Source organism: Lotus japonicus, chromosome 3, assembly GCF_012489685.1.
Source record: "Lotus japonicus ecotype B-129 chromosome 3, LjGifu_v1.2".
NCBI classification, from domain to species: Eukaryota; Viridiplantae; Streptophyta; class Magnoliopsida; order Fabales; family Fabaceae; genus Lotus; species Lotus japonicus.
Genome location: NC_080043.1, coordinates 93,544,294 through 93,560,848, shown reverse-complemented (window position 1 = coordinate 93,560,848; position 16,555 = coordinate 93,544,294). Strand labels below are relative to the sequence as shown.

The window sequence follows — 16,555 nt, the reverse complement described above, 5'->3', positions numbered from 1 at the left end:
AAACCCCTTGTCTTCATCTCATCAAGAAGTTGCTGAGCTTCCTTCATTTCACCCTCCCTGCAGTACCCTAGCATCATGGTATTATATGTCAACACTGTGGGCTGAATCCTTTTCTTCACCATTTCATCATAGAAGCTGAAGTCCGAATTACCGGATTTGAACCACCCGCACATCAATGTGTTATAAGTATAAACATTATCCTGCTTGAATCCTTTTTCTTGCATTTCTTTTATCATTTCTTCTGCCCTCATAGTGCTCTTTATCTCGAAGAGTGCATCAATCAACAAAGTGTAAGTGACAAGGGTTGGCTCTATCCCTCTGCTTATCATCTCATCTTTGTATGCAACAACCTTATCGAGATCCTCCGTATTCTGTTTCCTAATAGACTCAACAACCCCTATCTTGCACCACTTATGAATCAAGGCATCATATGTTAATGCATGTGGCACCAACCCTGACTCTGACTCTAACATCTTAGGAAGTAAATCAGATGCTTCCTCAAGACTTCCTTCTTTATACATCACAAACATGAAAGAATCATTGCCAAAAGCATCTTTGAACAGTCCAATATCTTTCATTGTCTGAAACATCACACAAGCTGCTTCGAATTTCTCTCCCTCGTGTATGAATGTGTTATATTTATAAATATTAGGTTTCAATCCAATGGTCTCCATGTGCCCAATAAACTCCTTAGCATGGTTTCTATTCAACTGGAGGAACAGCTTCAACATCTGATTGCAAGTTTCAATCTGTGGCAGAAACCCTTTTTCCTTCATCAAGTAGAAGGACTCCAGAGCCTCATCGGGCATCTTGAGTTCACAATAAGCCTTGATGAGAGCATCAAACACGCTGGTTGAGTCGACGTTGAGACGCTCTCGTGCACGTGCCAGTTCGTTGAGAATCGACTCTGGGTTGGTGGTGCCGGTGAGAATGAGGGGGTGGAGGAGGTGGTGGACGGAGGTTTGGGGGTATGAGAGGCGGTAGAGGATGCAAAAGGCGAGGCATCGAGTGGTGAGGTCAAAGGAGGCTTGAACCGAGGGGAGAATGGAAGGTGTGAGATGTGGGGTAAGGTGTTCGATGAAATGCCGCTGAGAAGATTGGATTGTTTGAAGGAGTATGGATTCAGTGATTGGTGGTGGGAATGTAGTGGACGTGGGTGTGGGTGTGGGAACATCAACGGTGGCAGAAACGGAGGATGAGAAAGAGCGCGTTTGGGAGAGTGAGTTGAGGAAGAGGGTTTTGCGTGAACTGAAGATGCCAAGATGAGTGGTGGGGGTTCCAAATCATCGCACCAGAACCCCATGGATTGATCTCAAGGGAGTGAGAGAAAAGGGGAGGACGGGTTTAAGGGACTGCATCATGATGGTGTGAAGAATTAGAGTTTATCAATTTCTGTCTGTCTGTGTGTGTAAGGGTGAAATGGAACATTTTAAACCTAAAACTAGTCACCACTCAAGGCCCAAGTGGATAAAGCCCAGCAGTAAAGGCAATATCTTCAATTGGTTAAAGTTTTTTTTTTTTTAGCATGTGAAGATGTTGCTTTGCTTGCTCAATTGAAAAATAACTATATTTTTTTGTTAACTAAATTTCTATTGTAATTCCAACTTAGGTGTACTTATATGGATAGCCTAAATGGTACTTGATGGATTAAAATTTCATAAGTACTGGGTTCAAATCCTAATATCAAAAAAAACTTAGGTGTGGTGAAGGCCAAATGTCTCTCCAAGAGGCATTTTCTAAAAATTAAACTTGACTCTGAGGTTCAAACAATTACTTTTAACTACTCTCGCGCCATCACCTCTGGAAAGTTCAATGGAAGCTCCATCAGTGTGTTCTTCTATAAGGCTTGAATCAGTACACTTGTGTGGTAACCTTTGTGACGACGTTGGATGGAAAAGGTGGGAAAGTAGTAGTTGCATATATACAAACTACAATAAAGTTCAATTCAGCGACCACTCATGGATGGTCCCTGGCGAGAACTGAAAATTGAATAGGGTAATTGGAAAGGCAAAACTGAAAATTGAATCGAAGTTCAATTCAGCGACCACTCGGGGCTGGTCCCTAGCGAGACCCATGAGCGGCCACTCCATGGTTTTGGGCCTCCAAAATCTGCTCTCTGCATCGACGAAGTTGACAGGTTGGGCCGCGAGCACCACGCTGCACACCCTATCCAAAATCTTATCCATTCTTGTGGTGGTGTTTCATGAGCACCCTTTGGTGGTGAAGGCCTTGAAGCAGATGCAGTTGATCTTCTGTGTTTCCGGTAGAGCCGGCTAGGCTAAAATCAACATTAAAATTATAAGATTTAAATATTCACTGCAGATCAAGTTTGGATAGAGATTGGGAGTGTGTTTTTTTTTATTTGCATAGTCTTTGTTCTCTTTAGTTTGAGTTACACTGATTCAAGTGTATTAGAGCATGCTAACTTGTTTAGTAATGTGTATTTGTGTGCTATGCTGTAACTGCTCCTTCTAGGGTTTGATACTCTTTGCTTGTATGTGCCTTTTGACCTGACTTTCGCCTTAATCCCATGAACCTTTGAAAAAAAAGGAAAAGAAGAGAGATAGTAATTTTTTTCTCACACCTTTGACCTCAATTTTTTTTGAAAGAGACATTCACATTAAGAGAGATAAAAATAGAAGTAGTGGAAAAGAAAAAAGTGAAAAAAAAACTATTTTAGTATTTCATTTTGACAATTTTAGAATGGAATTTCAATTGCACCTTTTGGTTATTCATGAAACTGGCTTCTATTTATTGATATCATTATAAAAGAATTCAAAAAAAAATTGAAAAATAGTGAGAGATATGATAAATGATGTTTTGATCGGTACAAATGACTACGCGACTAAGTCATCGTCAAGCTTATCAGCCAATACGACCAAACGCAGAACTCCCAACTAACTGGCTTAACAAAAAGCTAAGTCATATTATAGCTAGATTGTGGTCAAGTTCATCTATTGTTAATGCTAAAATATAAAATAGCTAAAGCTCAATATTAATGTCGGTATAGGAGTCTTCATAAAAATCAAACTCATAAGTGTTGAGAGAAGCTTAGTATGGATGTTCAAGTAGAAGGAAAGGCCTTTCAAAGGCATGGAGGTTCAATTTTAGGACAAACTTATTGACAAACTCGAAATGCAACCCTCATTGACTGCCTCGAGTGAAAGTCTTTATGATCAGCTCGAAATGCAAACAATCAGGACCAAGTGATAGAATAGGAATGTTATGACTATTCTTCCTGTAATTATGTTGTAATCATGCTAGTCATATTAGGCATTAGTTTGACTTTAACCTATTCATTTTTGTATATATATTGAATGACTATCAATGAGAAAGGTACCAAATTATTTCCATATTCTTCCTATCTTACATGGTATCAGCTTCCTAAAGATCCTACCCTAATTCTTCCGCTGCAGCCGTCGCCGTGCTCTCCGCACCGCCGCCGCTGTCCTCTGCACTAGCCGCCACTGTGCTTTCCTCTCCAAGCACCACCGCCGCCGCTGTGCCTCTCACCCTCATTCTTCCCTCACGCGCGCTTGGCCCACTACCTCCGCCGCACCTCCCAATTCCTCCCTTCTCCACGCGACCGGCCCACTGCCTTCGCGTTTTCTCCCTCCTTCCTTCTCCGTCGCCGCTGTCTCTGCAAGTTCCCAGCGTCGTCGTCCTCTTCGCGAGTTGTTCCTCTCTCGCAGGATACCAGCGCCGCCGCCTCCTACCGCCGCGCCGCCACTGCCCCTCGCACCGACGACCGCCACCCTTGCCCGCAGTCGCCGCCGCCCCTGGTTGCTAGCCTCTCGCGCCGCCAGCACACACACCCCGATCTGCGTTTCACTTGAACGCAAACCCGGGTCCAAACACCCATCACGACCCGACCCGGATCTGTTTCCAGCGAACCAGACCGAACCGGTTCGCTCAGCCCGGTTTGGCCAGGCCGCCCGGTTCAGCCACCAGCAGTTAAAAAAAAAAAAAAAATCTTATTAATTTTTTCTGCTGATTCTCATGGCTGATTCCACTTCCATCGATGCTTCCTCCACTCCTCCGGTGGTTGCCTCCGCAGCTCCTCCTCCGGCCCCGCCGGCCAAATCCGATTTTCACCCGGCCCTGACCGTTTCGAATATTAGGAATAACATTCCTATTATTCTTGACGTGGAGACTGACCGCTATGGCACCTGGGCGGAGCTGTTCCGCATTCATGCTCGTTCTCACAGAGTTTTGCATCACATTGTCCCTACTGCGGACAAACCACCTCCACCGGTGACTGATCCTGCCTATGAGCAGTGGGCCACTTTGGATGCTACGGTCCTTCAGTGGATTTATTCCACCATCTCTGTTGACCTGATGACTAATATCATGGAGCCTGGCTCCACTGCCTTCACTGCTTGGACGCATCTAGCGGATCTGTTTCAGGACAATCAGAACGCTCGTGCAGTCACCCTCGAGCAGGAGTTCTCTACTGTTCGCATGGAGGCATTCCCGACCGTCGCTGCCTACTGCCAGCGTCTGAAGACGCTTTCTGACCAGCTTCGTGATGTTGGTGCTCCTGTGAACAATCACCGTCTGGTTCTGCAGCTCATCTCCGGCCTCACCGGTGCATACAGGGGTATTGCTACTTTGATCCGTCAGAGCAATCCGCTCCCCTCCTTTCATCAGGCTCGCTCCATGCTCACCTTAGAGGAAGCCAGTATGGCTAAGATGAAACCCCCTGAGTCTCATGCTGCCTATGTTGCTACTCAGCCGCGTTCTTCGGATGCCTCTTCTCAGAGTTCTGATCGCCGGACCTCCAACCGTTCACGATCCCACAACTCTAAGGGTCGTGGTGGGAATCGTGGAAACGGTGGAGGATCCCGCAGTGGCACCTCTCAGGGCTCCTCTCCTCCGATGCCTCCTCAGCAACAGTACTTCCCCTACCAGCATTGGGGATGGGCTCCACCTCCATGGGCCATGCCTCCGTGCCCATATCCTACTTCTCAGTGGACTCGTCCTCCTGCTCCTCCTCGGCAACCTGGCATTCTGGGCCCGCGTCCTCAGGCTTATGCTGCTTCGGCCTCCTCCGTGCCCACTGATCTTGCCACTGCCATGCACACCATGACGCTTGCTCCTCCAGATAGCACCTGGTACATGGACACTGGAGCATCATCTCATGTAGCAGCATCACCAGGTAATCTCACGTCTTATTCTAATTTGAGTCATCTTAATCAGAAACTGTATGTTGGTAGCGGACAGGGTATTCCAATTCAGGGTTCTGGCCACACCACCCTACCTACCTCTTATAAAACCAAGCCTTTGTCCCTTTCCCATGTCTTGCACACACCACAAATTGTTAAAAACTTAATTTCTGTGCGACAACTCACTACTGATAACAATGTCTCTGTTTGTTTTGACCCATATGGTTTTTCGGTTATTGATTTTCAGACGGGGATTCCACTCATGAGATGTAATAGTCCTGGCGACCTATACCTAGTCACTCCGTCTTTTCCATTTGCTGGTATAGCTCAGAGTCTCTGGCACAGTCGTCTTGGTCATCCCAGTTCTTCTGCCTTGCGGTATCTACGTAGTAATAAGTTCATTAGTTATGAGCTTTTGAACTATAGTCCGGTTTGTGAGTCTTGTGTGTTTGGCAAACATGTTAGGTTGCCATTTGTTTCTTCTAATAATGTTACTGTGATGCCTTTTGACATTTTACACAGTGATCTATGGACTTCTCCTGTTTTATCGTCCGCTGGTCATCGATTTTATGTTTTATTCTTGGATGATTTCACGGATTTCTTGTGGACGTTTCCTTTAAGTAATAAATCTCAGGTTTTTGAAATGTTCACCTCTCTGTCAAATCAAATCCGCACGCATTTTTCCCAAACTATAAAATGTCTTCAATGTGATAATGGGCGGGAATTTGATAACAAATCTTTTCATGATTATTGTGCTGCTAGTGGTCTTATTTTCCGTTTCTCCTGCCCACATATATCATCTCAAAATGGCAAGGCAGAACGCAAAATACGCACTATTAACAACATGATTCGCACTCTTCTCGCTCATGCGTCTGTTCCTCCGTCCTTTTGGCATCATGCTCTTCAAATGGCTACCTATCTACTCAACATTATTCCTCACAAAAATCTGTCCAATCTCTCTCCCACTCAACTTCTGTATCGTCGTGACCCATCTTACACACATCTTCGCGTCTTTGGTTGTCTTTGTTATCCATTGGTTCCATCCACTACCATTAACAAATTACAACCGCGTTCCACCCCGTGTGTCTTCTTAGGGTACCCCCTTCATCACAGAGGTTACAAGTGTTTTGATTTGTCGCACAGAAAGGTCATTATTTCCCGACATGTCATCTTTGATGAGACTCAGTTTCCCTTTGCTAACCTGACTCCCACACCTTCCTCTACCTATGAGTGGCTCTCGGATGATATTCATTCCTCTGTTATCCACCGTTGGACTAATCAAACTCCTTCCCCAGACCTTCAGCCTACACCTGTAGCCCCTTCAGCCACGGCTCCACCACCCACATCCACGGCCTCCTCATCCTCTACTTCAGATTCCTCCCCCTCATCTTCTACACCTCAATCCCCACCTCAGCCTGCCCCTCCTATTCGCACCATGGCCACTCGCAGTATGCGTGGTATCTACAAACCCAGAAAGCTCTTTAACCTTTCTGTTACCATTGATGATCCCACCATCTCACCTCTTCCCAAAAATCCTAAGCTAGCTCTTTCAGACCCTAATTGGAAATCCGCCATGCAGTCTGAATTTGATGCTCTAATTAGAAATAATACTTGGGATTTGGTTCCTCGACCTTGTGATGTCAATATTATTCGTTGCATGTGGATTTTTCGTCATAAGACGAAAGCTAATGGTTGTTTTGAGCGTTACAAAGCTCGTCTTGTAGGTGATGGCAGGTCACAGATTGCAGGTGTGGATTGTGATGAGACTTTCAGTCCTGTGGTGAAACCGGCTACCATTCGCACAGTTCTCACCATTGCCCTTTCCAGGTCTTGGCCCATTCACCAGTTAGATGTTCAGAATGCCTTCCTCCATGGTGATCTGCATGAGACGGTCTACATGCATCAGCCCTTGGGTTTCCGTGACCCCAATCATCCTGACTATGTATGCCGCTTGCGGAAATCTCTTTACGGGTTGAAGCAAGCGCCTCGGGCATGGTACCAGCGTTTTGCAGACTATGTCTCCACCATTGGTTTTCAGCACAGCACCTCTGATCACTCCCTTTTCATTTACAGACGAGGCTCTGACATGGCTTACCTCCTGCTTTATGTTGATGATATCATCCTCATCAGCTCCTCTCATGACCTTCGCAAATCTCTCATGGCTCTTCTCGCCTCCGAGTTTGCTATGAAGGATCTGGGACCGTTGAGCTATTTTCTGGGAATTGCCGTCACCAGACATGCAGGTGGACTTTTTCTCAGTCAGAGTACCTATGCCCGTGACATCATTGCTCGAGCTGGTATGGCCTCGTGCCATCCTTCTGCCACTCCAGTTGATACCAAGCAGAAACTCAGTACTTCTGCTGGTACTCCGTGTGATGATCCTACTTTATATCGGAGTCTTGCTGGTGCCTTGCAGTATCTCACATTCACTCGTCCAGACATCTCTTATGCCGTTCAGCAGGTTTGCCTTCACATGCATGCCCCCCGCACAGAGCATATGCTTGCACTGAAGCGCATCCTGCGTTATGTTCAGGGCACCTTACAGTTTGGATTGCATCTTTATCCTTCTCCTATCGAGAAGCTTATTTCCTACACCGATGCTGATTGGGGTGGATGTCCCGACACACGTCGGTCTACTTCTGGCTACTGTGTGTTTCTGGGTGACAACAACCTCATCTCCTGGTCATCCAAGAGACAACCCACTCTTTCCCGGTCCAGTGCTGAGGCTGAGTACCGGGGCGTTGCTAATGTGGTTTCTGAATCGTGTTGGCTACGTAACCTGCTTTTGGAGCTTCACTTCCCTCTTTCTCAGGCTACTTTGGTGTACTGTGACAATGTCAGTGCTATCTACCTATCCGGTAATCCAGTCCAGCATCAGCGCACTAAACATATTGAGATGGACATTCACTTTGTTCGAGAGAAGGTCGCCCGTGGTCAGGCGCGTGTTCTTCATGTTCCCTCTCGTCACCAGATTGCGGACATCTTCACCAAAGGTCTCCCTCGAGTTCTCTTTGATGATTTTCGATCCAGTCTCAGCGTTGGCGAACCTCCCGCTTCGACTGCGGGGGTGTGATAGAATAGGAATGTTATGACTATTCTTCCTGTAATTATGTTGTAATCATGCTAATCATATTAGGCATTAGTTTGACTTTAACCTATTCATTTTTGTATATATATTGAATGACTATCAATGAGAAAGGTACCAAATTATTTCCATATTCTTCCTATCTTACACCAAGCTCAAAGGGCACTCTAGACACAACCTTTAGAGTCAGTTCAGATTCAAAGTATTCAAGATTCATTTGAATGAGCTCGAAGCCACTCAATTCGAAAACTAAGTCATGGTGAATTCAAAGATAAGTCTTCAAGATATAGTTCGAATTCAAAGCTTTCGAGTTTCATTTGAGGAGCTCGAGAAGTCCAAGATTTGAAGATACGAGTTCAAGCTTTAAAGCAGTTGTAGAATTTACCTTGCTATGTGCTTATTATCGGCCAAGTGGACGAGAATTTATTTCCTTCAAGTAATTTACATATTAATTTGTGATTTGAAATCAAAGTTGGATTTCTAAATACTGAAAGCTCTAAAAACGTATCGTGTATCGTGTGTTCATTTACGATAAATGATATATAATGCTATAATATATATAATCCATTACATGGCCAGGAAAATGTTAAAATAGAGGTATAAAGGTTAAAGAAGACTGCGTGTTATGTGGAGAGCAGATTTTAAAAGAAGACTGCAGTTGGTCAAAGTGCTTATGGTTCACACAAAATTAAATATAAAGCTGCTACACACTATTGCTCCCATTTGTATGATATTATGGAGTATTTGGCATACTAGAAACGCAGAGAGTTAAATTATCATATTAAGTGTACACTTGCCTTGCTGCATCAAATGAGAAACCAGCAGCTAAATAAGGCTACCAAACTAGAATAAAATGTTCATAAATAGAAATAAAGGGATCAATGTCTCACAGTGAACTCAGCTTTAAGGTGGAGAACACCGTTAATGAAAAAAGGACTATCCTCAGCCATGAATTTAGACCATGTAACCTTAAACAAGTTTCCAGTACCAACAAACGTCCCCCCAGTAAATGTATAATGGGATTTGTACTTCGTAACAAACTCCTTTGCTGGCCTAGACCTTGCAGCAAATTCACAGTCCACGACAAAGCTTCCGGATGACTTTTTCTTCATTCCCACAGCCAACTCAAAGCAACGGGAAGTGCCCCGTTTATTCAAACTGCATGCTCCTAATAGCAAAAACTTCCGTCCGCACAAATGGAATGTCTGAGACTTCACACGGCCAGATGGGAACAAAGCAGCACACTCCTCTCGCTTCAGATCCAAATACACCACACATTGCTGTCGGGGAACTTCAAATTCCACCACCTTAACGGGGCGATACTTATATGCCCTCTCCACAAAACGAGAATTCAAAGAAGCAGATGCTGTCAGTGATTGTTGGGCCTTGAAAAATAGGGCTTCGAATACAAGCTTAGATGCAGCCTTGTGGGTAAAGTCATCACAGATCAAGACCTTCTCAAGCTTTCGGCATGTCATATAAGGGAAGCGAATTAAACGCCCAAGTCGTGTACCCAGAACTTCTCGCCTTTCCTTCCGTCTTTTGTAATGCTGTCTAGCCCACTTTAATACAAAGTCATATACATCATCTTCTGATTTAACCCGGAGATGATCACTAGCCAAAATTACCTCTATTCCAGAAAGAGGAAGGGCCATAACCTCTTCTTTGAACCTGCACATATTATTAGCGTTAAAAAAAGGAAGATGACATTGAGATGAAAACAATGAAGAATGACAACAAAAGAAATAAGTCTTTGTCAATAATGGAAGAGAAAAAAAAAAGATGTTTTTCAAAAGACACTCCATGGAATGCCATAATAGAGAAGGCCTCTCAAATATTTATAACATGAAGTTGAATGACAAAGAAATAAAAGTCACCGGCCAAGATTCAAACATTAGATGCAACACACACAAACGCACATCAGTATGGTTTGTTCCTCCAGTCCCTCTTGTCTCCAAGAAGATACATGGAAATAACTTAATAGAAGAAAAACTTAAGATAATGCAACTCAAATTAACTTACTTGGTTAAATCCTTGTATTGGCCAGCAAGATACTGCTTGGCAGCATCAGCCATTAAGATGGTATGAGGAAGCTCCACGTAAAGTAATGGAGAGTCAGGTGCCATGGGCAAATTTGGCAATAACTGGCTACGGCATGAAGAGACTTCAAATTTATACAAAACAGGTGGTGCATTCAAGGGATTGCTGCACATAAATCTCAATAGCTTCATGAGAACAGCTTCTTCTATAATGCAAAAGAAATATGTCATTTAGGTGACTATTTGATGAAAACTAAAATGATGAGGGATATAAAAAGTTACCAGATGCATTAATCCTGAGGGTGACATGTTTCAGCTCTGATCCAGTCGTCCCATTTGAGAAAAGCTGCAAAAAGAAAATAAAAAATGTTATTTTTGGCAGAAGTAGATATTAATAATCTATAAAGAAGAGGTGTTCATCTACCTTATAGAAGAAAGGGCTTTTAGTAGCCAGCATACGAGATTTGATACGCAGTGTTCTAACTCTGGCAACTGTAGCTGCAGAGCAATCCATGGTCCATCAGAATCACTTACACAAGTTGAACAAATCAGCAAACTTTAGACAAACACACCCCATCCATGCAAAATCCATCAGAATCACTTACTAGGTTCTATCTATGTATGCAAAATATATATATATATTTCTCATAACAGACTCAAAATTACAACATTTGGTACCATACCCCTCTAGCTCTAATGGAAAACAAGAGTTAAAAATTGGGTTTTATAATAAAAACACAAGTTGTCAACCAAACCAAACAATTATTATTTAATATTTAATACCAGTGAAGAATGAACGAAAATCACAAGAATTAGGTTTATAACAGAAAAATAAATCCCATGAACGGAGAGAGAGGGAGAGTAAAGAACCGTTTTTGATGTCTGAATTAGGTGGCGGGTCAGACACGATCTCAATCCGGAGAACCCTGACGGAGGAAGAGACACCATGAGCAGGGGACAACTCAGACTCCATCACCAGTTAACGAAAAGATGAGAATTGAAACAGAACAAAGATGGAGGTGGAGAGGGCTTATATAAGGGAAGGGGAGAGAGAGTTTGACACACCCTTGTGCTATCAGTATCAGTATCAGGGGACTAGATCTTCTTTTTTTTTTTCGATTTTTCTTTAAAATTAACGATTAGTTCTAAAATATAAATATCATTGTATCAAGGCTAAATATTTAACCAATCTTTTATATATTTACCCTTAAAATTACTAAAATAATTGTTTTTTTTTATTTGTACGGTATCTCGGCAATATTGGATTATTATTTGCTACTTAGATTCAAATCTTTTTTTTTTTTACATGGGAAAATAGATTCAAATCTTTTTAATATTTGTGCAGATTTTTTAATAAACTTATATTCAAATCTTTTACTACTCATGGTAGCTACTACTCTTATTAGTTATTACTCCTACTCTTTGCTTCCTAATTTTGAAACTTTTAAAAGTAAAAGTATTACAGGCTAGGATATGTTAGACTTTTTTTCCCTTGGTAGTGTAGATTTGGAGTTTATTTACCAATTTGATGCAACTTTTAAAATATTTACAGAACTAGTGTAAATCGCCACTACCATCGGCGATATATATCCTTTTTTTTTTTTTTTTTTCACGTTTTAGAGATATCGCCAACAGCTCTGACGATATATATATTTTTCTAGTATCGCCATTAGGACTGACGTTAACCAAATATTATATATAATTTCTTTTACTGTCGCCATTATCTATACTAGATACAAAACACAAGCCCTTTAGAACGACAAAAAACCAACGTGGCATTCTCACAACCGTTTGCCACGCGTCTGTTTATTAGCCTACTCTTGATTACTGAAGGACCATATGTGTTTCGAATTTCATTTGTTTCCTAGCTTGGATGTAGTTATATGTTTTGTCCCACTTTTAATATACAAAGAGTAAGACACTGTAGCTCCATATGTATTTCGTTGACCTTCTGTTTGCAGGCTGGAATGGATTTATATGTTTTGTCCCACTTTTGAATATCATTTTTCATAATGAATATTATTCTTGGTACTATAAATAACAATGCCAATCTCATCAAAAATGCACACCCTTCCTAAGTCCTAACTGATCCAGTTGTGTTCCATATCTTTAGTTATCCTTTTCCTGTCTTGATCCGCTATGGAGTTTGTTTACCACAATGTTGATGAGCTTCGTTCTGGGAAGCAACATTGGAGGATATTGGTGAAGGTGGTTCGAATTTGGTACAGCCAAGGATTTGCCTCATCGAAGCTTCCTCTTTCTCTTGAGTTGGTGCTGATGGATGACAAGGTATGATAGTGTTATATCACCTGTTTATATTTTCTTTTTTATTTAAATCAAGGTAATTGTAGGATGTTGGTATACATGACAGGGTTCGAAGATCCATGCGATTATTAAGAAGACTTTGATGTACAAGTTTGAGAAGTTACTGGTTGAGGGCAATGTCTACAGTTTGTCTTCCTTCGTTTTAGTGGATAGCAGTGGGGATTACAAACCTACGAGACACAATTACAAGATTTGTTTCATGTATAACACTGAAGTGCGCCACATGCCCCATATTACTATTGATGAGTTTCCCTATAGCTTTGTATCTCTTGCTGACATTTTAGCCCCTAGCTATGATTCTGGTTATCTTATTGGTAAGAATTGGTACATGTTTTATCTAAGTTTTGTATCTCTTACTCTGAAGAGTTTTTGCCCATCTAACATGTTTTGAACTATGTTTGCAGATGTAATTGGCATTTTGACTGGTGTTGGAGTTGAGAGGGAGATTGTTACAAATGGAAAGAAGTCAAAGATGAATGTGATTGAGATTGAGTCTGCCGGGTAATTTAATCAAAGGATTTTTATCTTTTTAATAAAAAAATGTAGACCAATTTTTTGTCTTAATGAATTTTTTCTTTTAACAGCCTCAGGATTGAGTGTGCCCTCTTTGGCGCCTATGTTGATGAGTTAGCTAATTTTCTAGGAGGGGGTGAACTCAACAACCCTGTTGTCATTATTCAGTTTGCCAAAGTGAAATCATTCCAGGGGAACAACAGTCTTCAGAATGTGCATGGTGCTACCAAAATCCTGTTTGACCCCGATCTTCCTATGGCATCTGTTTTGAAATCAAAGTATGGAATTAATATATTTAGAAAGCTTATTTGTTAAATTTCAATGAATGCGATGATGACAATTCAGTTTATCATTTCCAGTTATTTAGATGCTAATGCGAGTGCATCCCATACACTAAGTCAACTGTCAGATTCCAAATCCGTATCTGGTGAAGAGGATTTTTTGGTCTTAACTAGCAGCAAGTCCATTGCTGAACTTAGTGATATTAAGAAGGTAACAATGTGTTTGCAGTATTTAGTTTGTTGATGGTATTTACGGATATTGCGACAATGTACTCATTATGATCTGTTTGGTCTAGGACTGTGTGTGTGTCGTGTATGGAACCATACTCCCTATGGAAGAAGGTGTCGACTGGTGGTATACTGCCTGTAGATGCAGTCGTAAGGTGTATGCTGATGAAAGGATGTTTTTCTGCGAGGGATGTAATCGCCATGTTATTGCAGTTTACCCAAGGTTGGTTGATTTCAGTTGTAATCATATACAAAGTTGGAATGGGGTAAACCTTATGTTAGCAGAAGAAAATAAATCAAAGTGTGACACTGTCTAAATTGTGTACATAGGTTCCGTCTTCAATTGAGGGTGGAAGATAACTCTGGCAGTGCTAATTTCATCCTCTTTGACAAGGAAGCCACAGCACTGCTTGGCAAAACATGCACTGAGATGGTTGATTCATGTGACAGGGTACATTAATGATATATTGATTTCATCCCGGATAACTTTTATATATTCATGTAATTCATTCACGCCTTGCATTTTATTTTGTTGCTATTATAGAATGAAGGTGGTACTGGGTTACCTGTTGAATTGACCAGTGTGTTTGGGAGATCTGCTCTTTTCAAAATAGAGGTGAAGAATTTCCAGGGTCAGAGGTTTGATAGGTCCAGATTTGAGACTTCGTATCGTGTTAAGCGTGTTTGCACTGATGAATTGATTATCGAGCAGTTCAAACATTTGCAGCTAGATCTGAGTGTACGTGTTTATCTGCCTTATTTTTGTTATGCTTATTTACCTAATGCTGGGGCTGATCTTAATGAATACGGGATAAAGGTGGGTGCATCTTCTAGCCGTGGCATGCTGACCCCTCAGTCCACACTCAACAAAGAAGTCCTCCGGAATGAAGACATCGGGAAGGTATTCATTGAAATTGGTTTTTCTTTTTTATCCATATTTGTGAAAGGGGCATACAGCACGCTTGAGAAATAATTGTTTTACTTCATTTTGTTAGGATTTGCTGGATGAGTTTGTCGTCGTCTCCAGTGAGAAGGTTTCAGAGCCTGATTTGTCATCTGAACTTCCAACCACTGATCTGAATGCAAATACTCAGGAGACCATAAGTCCAAAGAGGAGTCCCTCCCCTGACAACGAGGGTGTTCAGGTTCTGTCCAACAGGAAGAAGAAGGTGATTCCAAAGGCAAAGAAGGATAAGATTTGAAACCTATCATATTGACGATGCAGCTGTTTGAAGTCAGAGTATTAAGTCCATGATTATGTTCCTAAAATGCAGAGTTTGCTTGCAGTTTGTTGTTTAGCCCTATTATCTACGTTTGTTTTTCAGTATCATGTGTTGTTTGTGTTGTTATGATGTGAGTTTCCAAAAATACCAGTTTCTTTGAACATGGTAATGAGTATGAATAACACTAATGTTGTTTGCATCGTCAACTTTGTGTTAGATTATGATCGTTGAGAAGATTTGGAGTGCATAAAATAAAAAGGGGTCATATAATTAAAAGGAACAAAGTTTAGCTGTCATTTTCTTTTGAAGGGCTGGCTGGATTAGTGTCACAAGTCTGTCTTATAACTGGTTTCTTAAGTATGTCACAAGCTTACTGATTAAAGTCGAAGCATATTTTTAGACGAGAAGATATTGAAGAGTAGTTCAGTCCAAAATTGTGATTATAACACTCTAATTACCTTGTCTTAAATACATAGAATGACTATTTGGTCAATGAAATATCTATTTATCTTAGGTAATAATCATCATTATCCGAACACCTGTTTCCTCAGCATAAAGATGGTTTGATGGATGAAAAAATTGACGAGAAGATATTGTTGAAAAATGCTTATTGTTACAGCTTCACGGTAGTCCAAGTCTTACTGAAATACTATTGGATCTCACATTTTCCATCCAAAATGGGTGTGTTAATGCAATGAAAACTTTGTCTTATCTGCGTTATAGGTAATGAAAATAAATTCTGGAGTGTGGCAAAGAAGTGAATGTTGCATTCAAATTGCCAACTTATGTATAGCACTGTCACATTTATCCCGTGAGAGCTATGTCCAATATAGTCTTTCATTGATTCCAAATACAGTTACACAGCTATCAAAAGACTCATGGTTTAAAGAGAGTATTCCTTCTCATGACGAAATGATTTGTTTGAAGTTAAGCACAAATAAGGAGATTGAGATTCAGAGAGAACAACCAAAAGACAAGTGTGTGAGTTCATTGTGAGACAGAAAGTGTACCCAGTAAATTGTATTTAGTGCAACCGAGTGAGATGGCTTGGGTATCTTACTTATGATATTACGAAATCATAAGTAATCTTATGTTAAAACAATTTATGAGTAATATCTCAACAATCACTTTGGTAATTGAATTTGCAAAAAGATACAAAATGTGTGCGTTAAGTTAGTTATACAGGTGCAGTAGGAGCTCTCAAGTTTTCCATATTTAAGTTCAAAGTCAGGTAATATTTAGATGAGATATTAAAAATTGCACATCTATTTAGGTCCCTCAAATTTTTTGGTCATTAATATTTAGTCCTTCTCCTCACATTATTAAAGTTACTGGAACTAACAAGTCACCATGAAATCATTGTCCAGCCTATGCAACTAGTGGGGATGTCAAAAAACGCAGCCATGTATATTTTTTAGTACCATTTTATATTTATGTATATAAATCAGGGACCTTAATCAGATTTTACCCTAGAAAAATTAATAAATAAAATATAAAAAATAACTAATTTATCTTAAATGATTTTGGTCCACCTAGATCATGGGTTTTTGTAACCCAAATTTTAGAACGAGTAATTTAGACAACCACATTCCACAACGGATTATGGGAAATTAATATATATCAATTTGGAATTATACGTGTACAGATTTGGAAACTCTATAGGAATTCATATAATTTGGAATATATAAGAACTTCA

General features: G+C 40.9%; 3 protein-coding genes across 4 annotated transcripts; 2 read left to right on the top strand and 1 right to left on the bottom strand.

Annotated features, from left to right (window-relative positions):
- Positions 1-2,874: 2,874 nt before the first annotated feature.
- LOC130747578 (uncharacterized) lies at positions 2,875-5,762 on the top strand. Its single transcript, XM_057600550.1, has 2 exons — positions 2,875-5,158; positions 5,413-5,762. The coding sequence occupies exons 1-2, from the start codon at positions 4,000-4,002 to the stop codon at positions 5,436-5,438; spliced, it is 1,185 nt and encodes a 394-aa protein (XP_057456533.1). The 5' UTR covers positions 2,875-3,999; the 3' UTR covers positions 5,439-5,762.
- Positions 5,763-8,908: 3,146 nt separating this feature from the next.
- On the bottom strand, positions 8,909-11,412 carry LOC130747577 (BTB/POZ domain-containing protein POB1-like). Of its 2 annotated transcripts, none has more exons than XM_057600548.1 (5): positions 11,160-11,412; positions 10,714-10,787; positions 10,572-10,635; positions 10,273-10,495; positions 8,909-9,921 (listed from the first exon to the last, which is right to left on the bottom strand). In XM_057600548.1, exons 1-5 carry the CDS (start codon positions 11,260-11,262, stop codon positions 9,129-9,131), a joined length of 1,257 nt encoding a protein of 418 aa, XP_057456531.1. In that variant the 5' UTR covers positions 11,263-11,412; the 3' UTR covers positions 8,909-9,128. The 2 variants fall into 2 exon arrangements, with proteins under 2 accessions (XP_057456531.1, XP_057456532.1); XM_057600549.1 differs by having other exon boundaries at positions 10,273-10,492; positions 11,160-11,393.
- A 738-nt stretch (positions 11,413-12,150) lies between these two features.
- On the top strand, positions 12,151-15,016 carry LOC130745046 (replication factor A protein 1-like). Its single transcript, XM_057597193.1, has 10 exons — positions 12,151-12,578; positions 12,661-12,928; positions 13,019-13,115; positions 13,199-13,405; positions 13,487-13,619; positions 13,705-13,859; positions 13,967-14,087; positions 14,181-14,375; positions 14,454-14,537; positions 14,632-15,016. Exons 1-10 carry the CDS (start codon positions 12,429-12,431, stop codon positions 14,836-14,838), a joined length of 1,617 nt encoding a protein of 538 aa, XP_057453176.1. The 5' UTR covers positions 12,151-12,428; the 3' UTR covers positions 14,839-15,016.
- Positions 15,017-16,555: the final 1,539 nt, after the last annotated feature.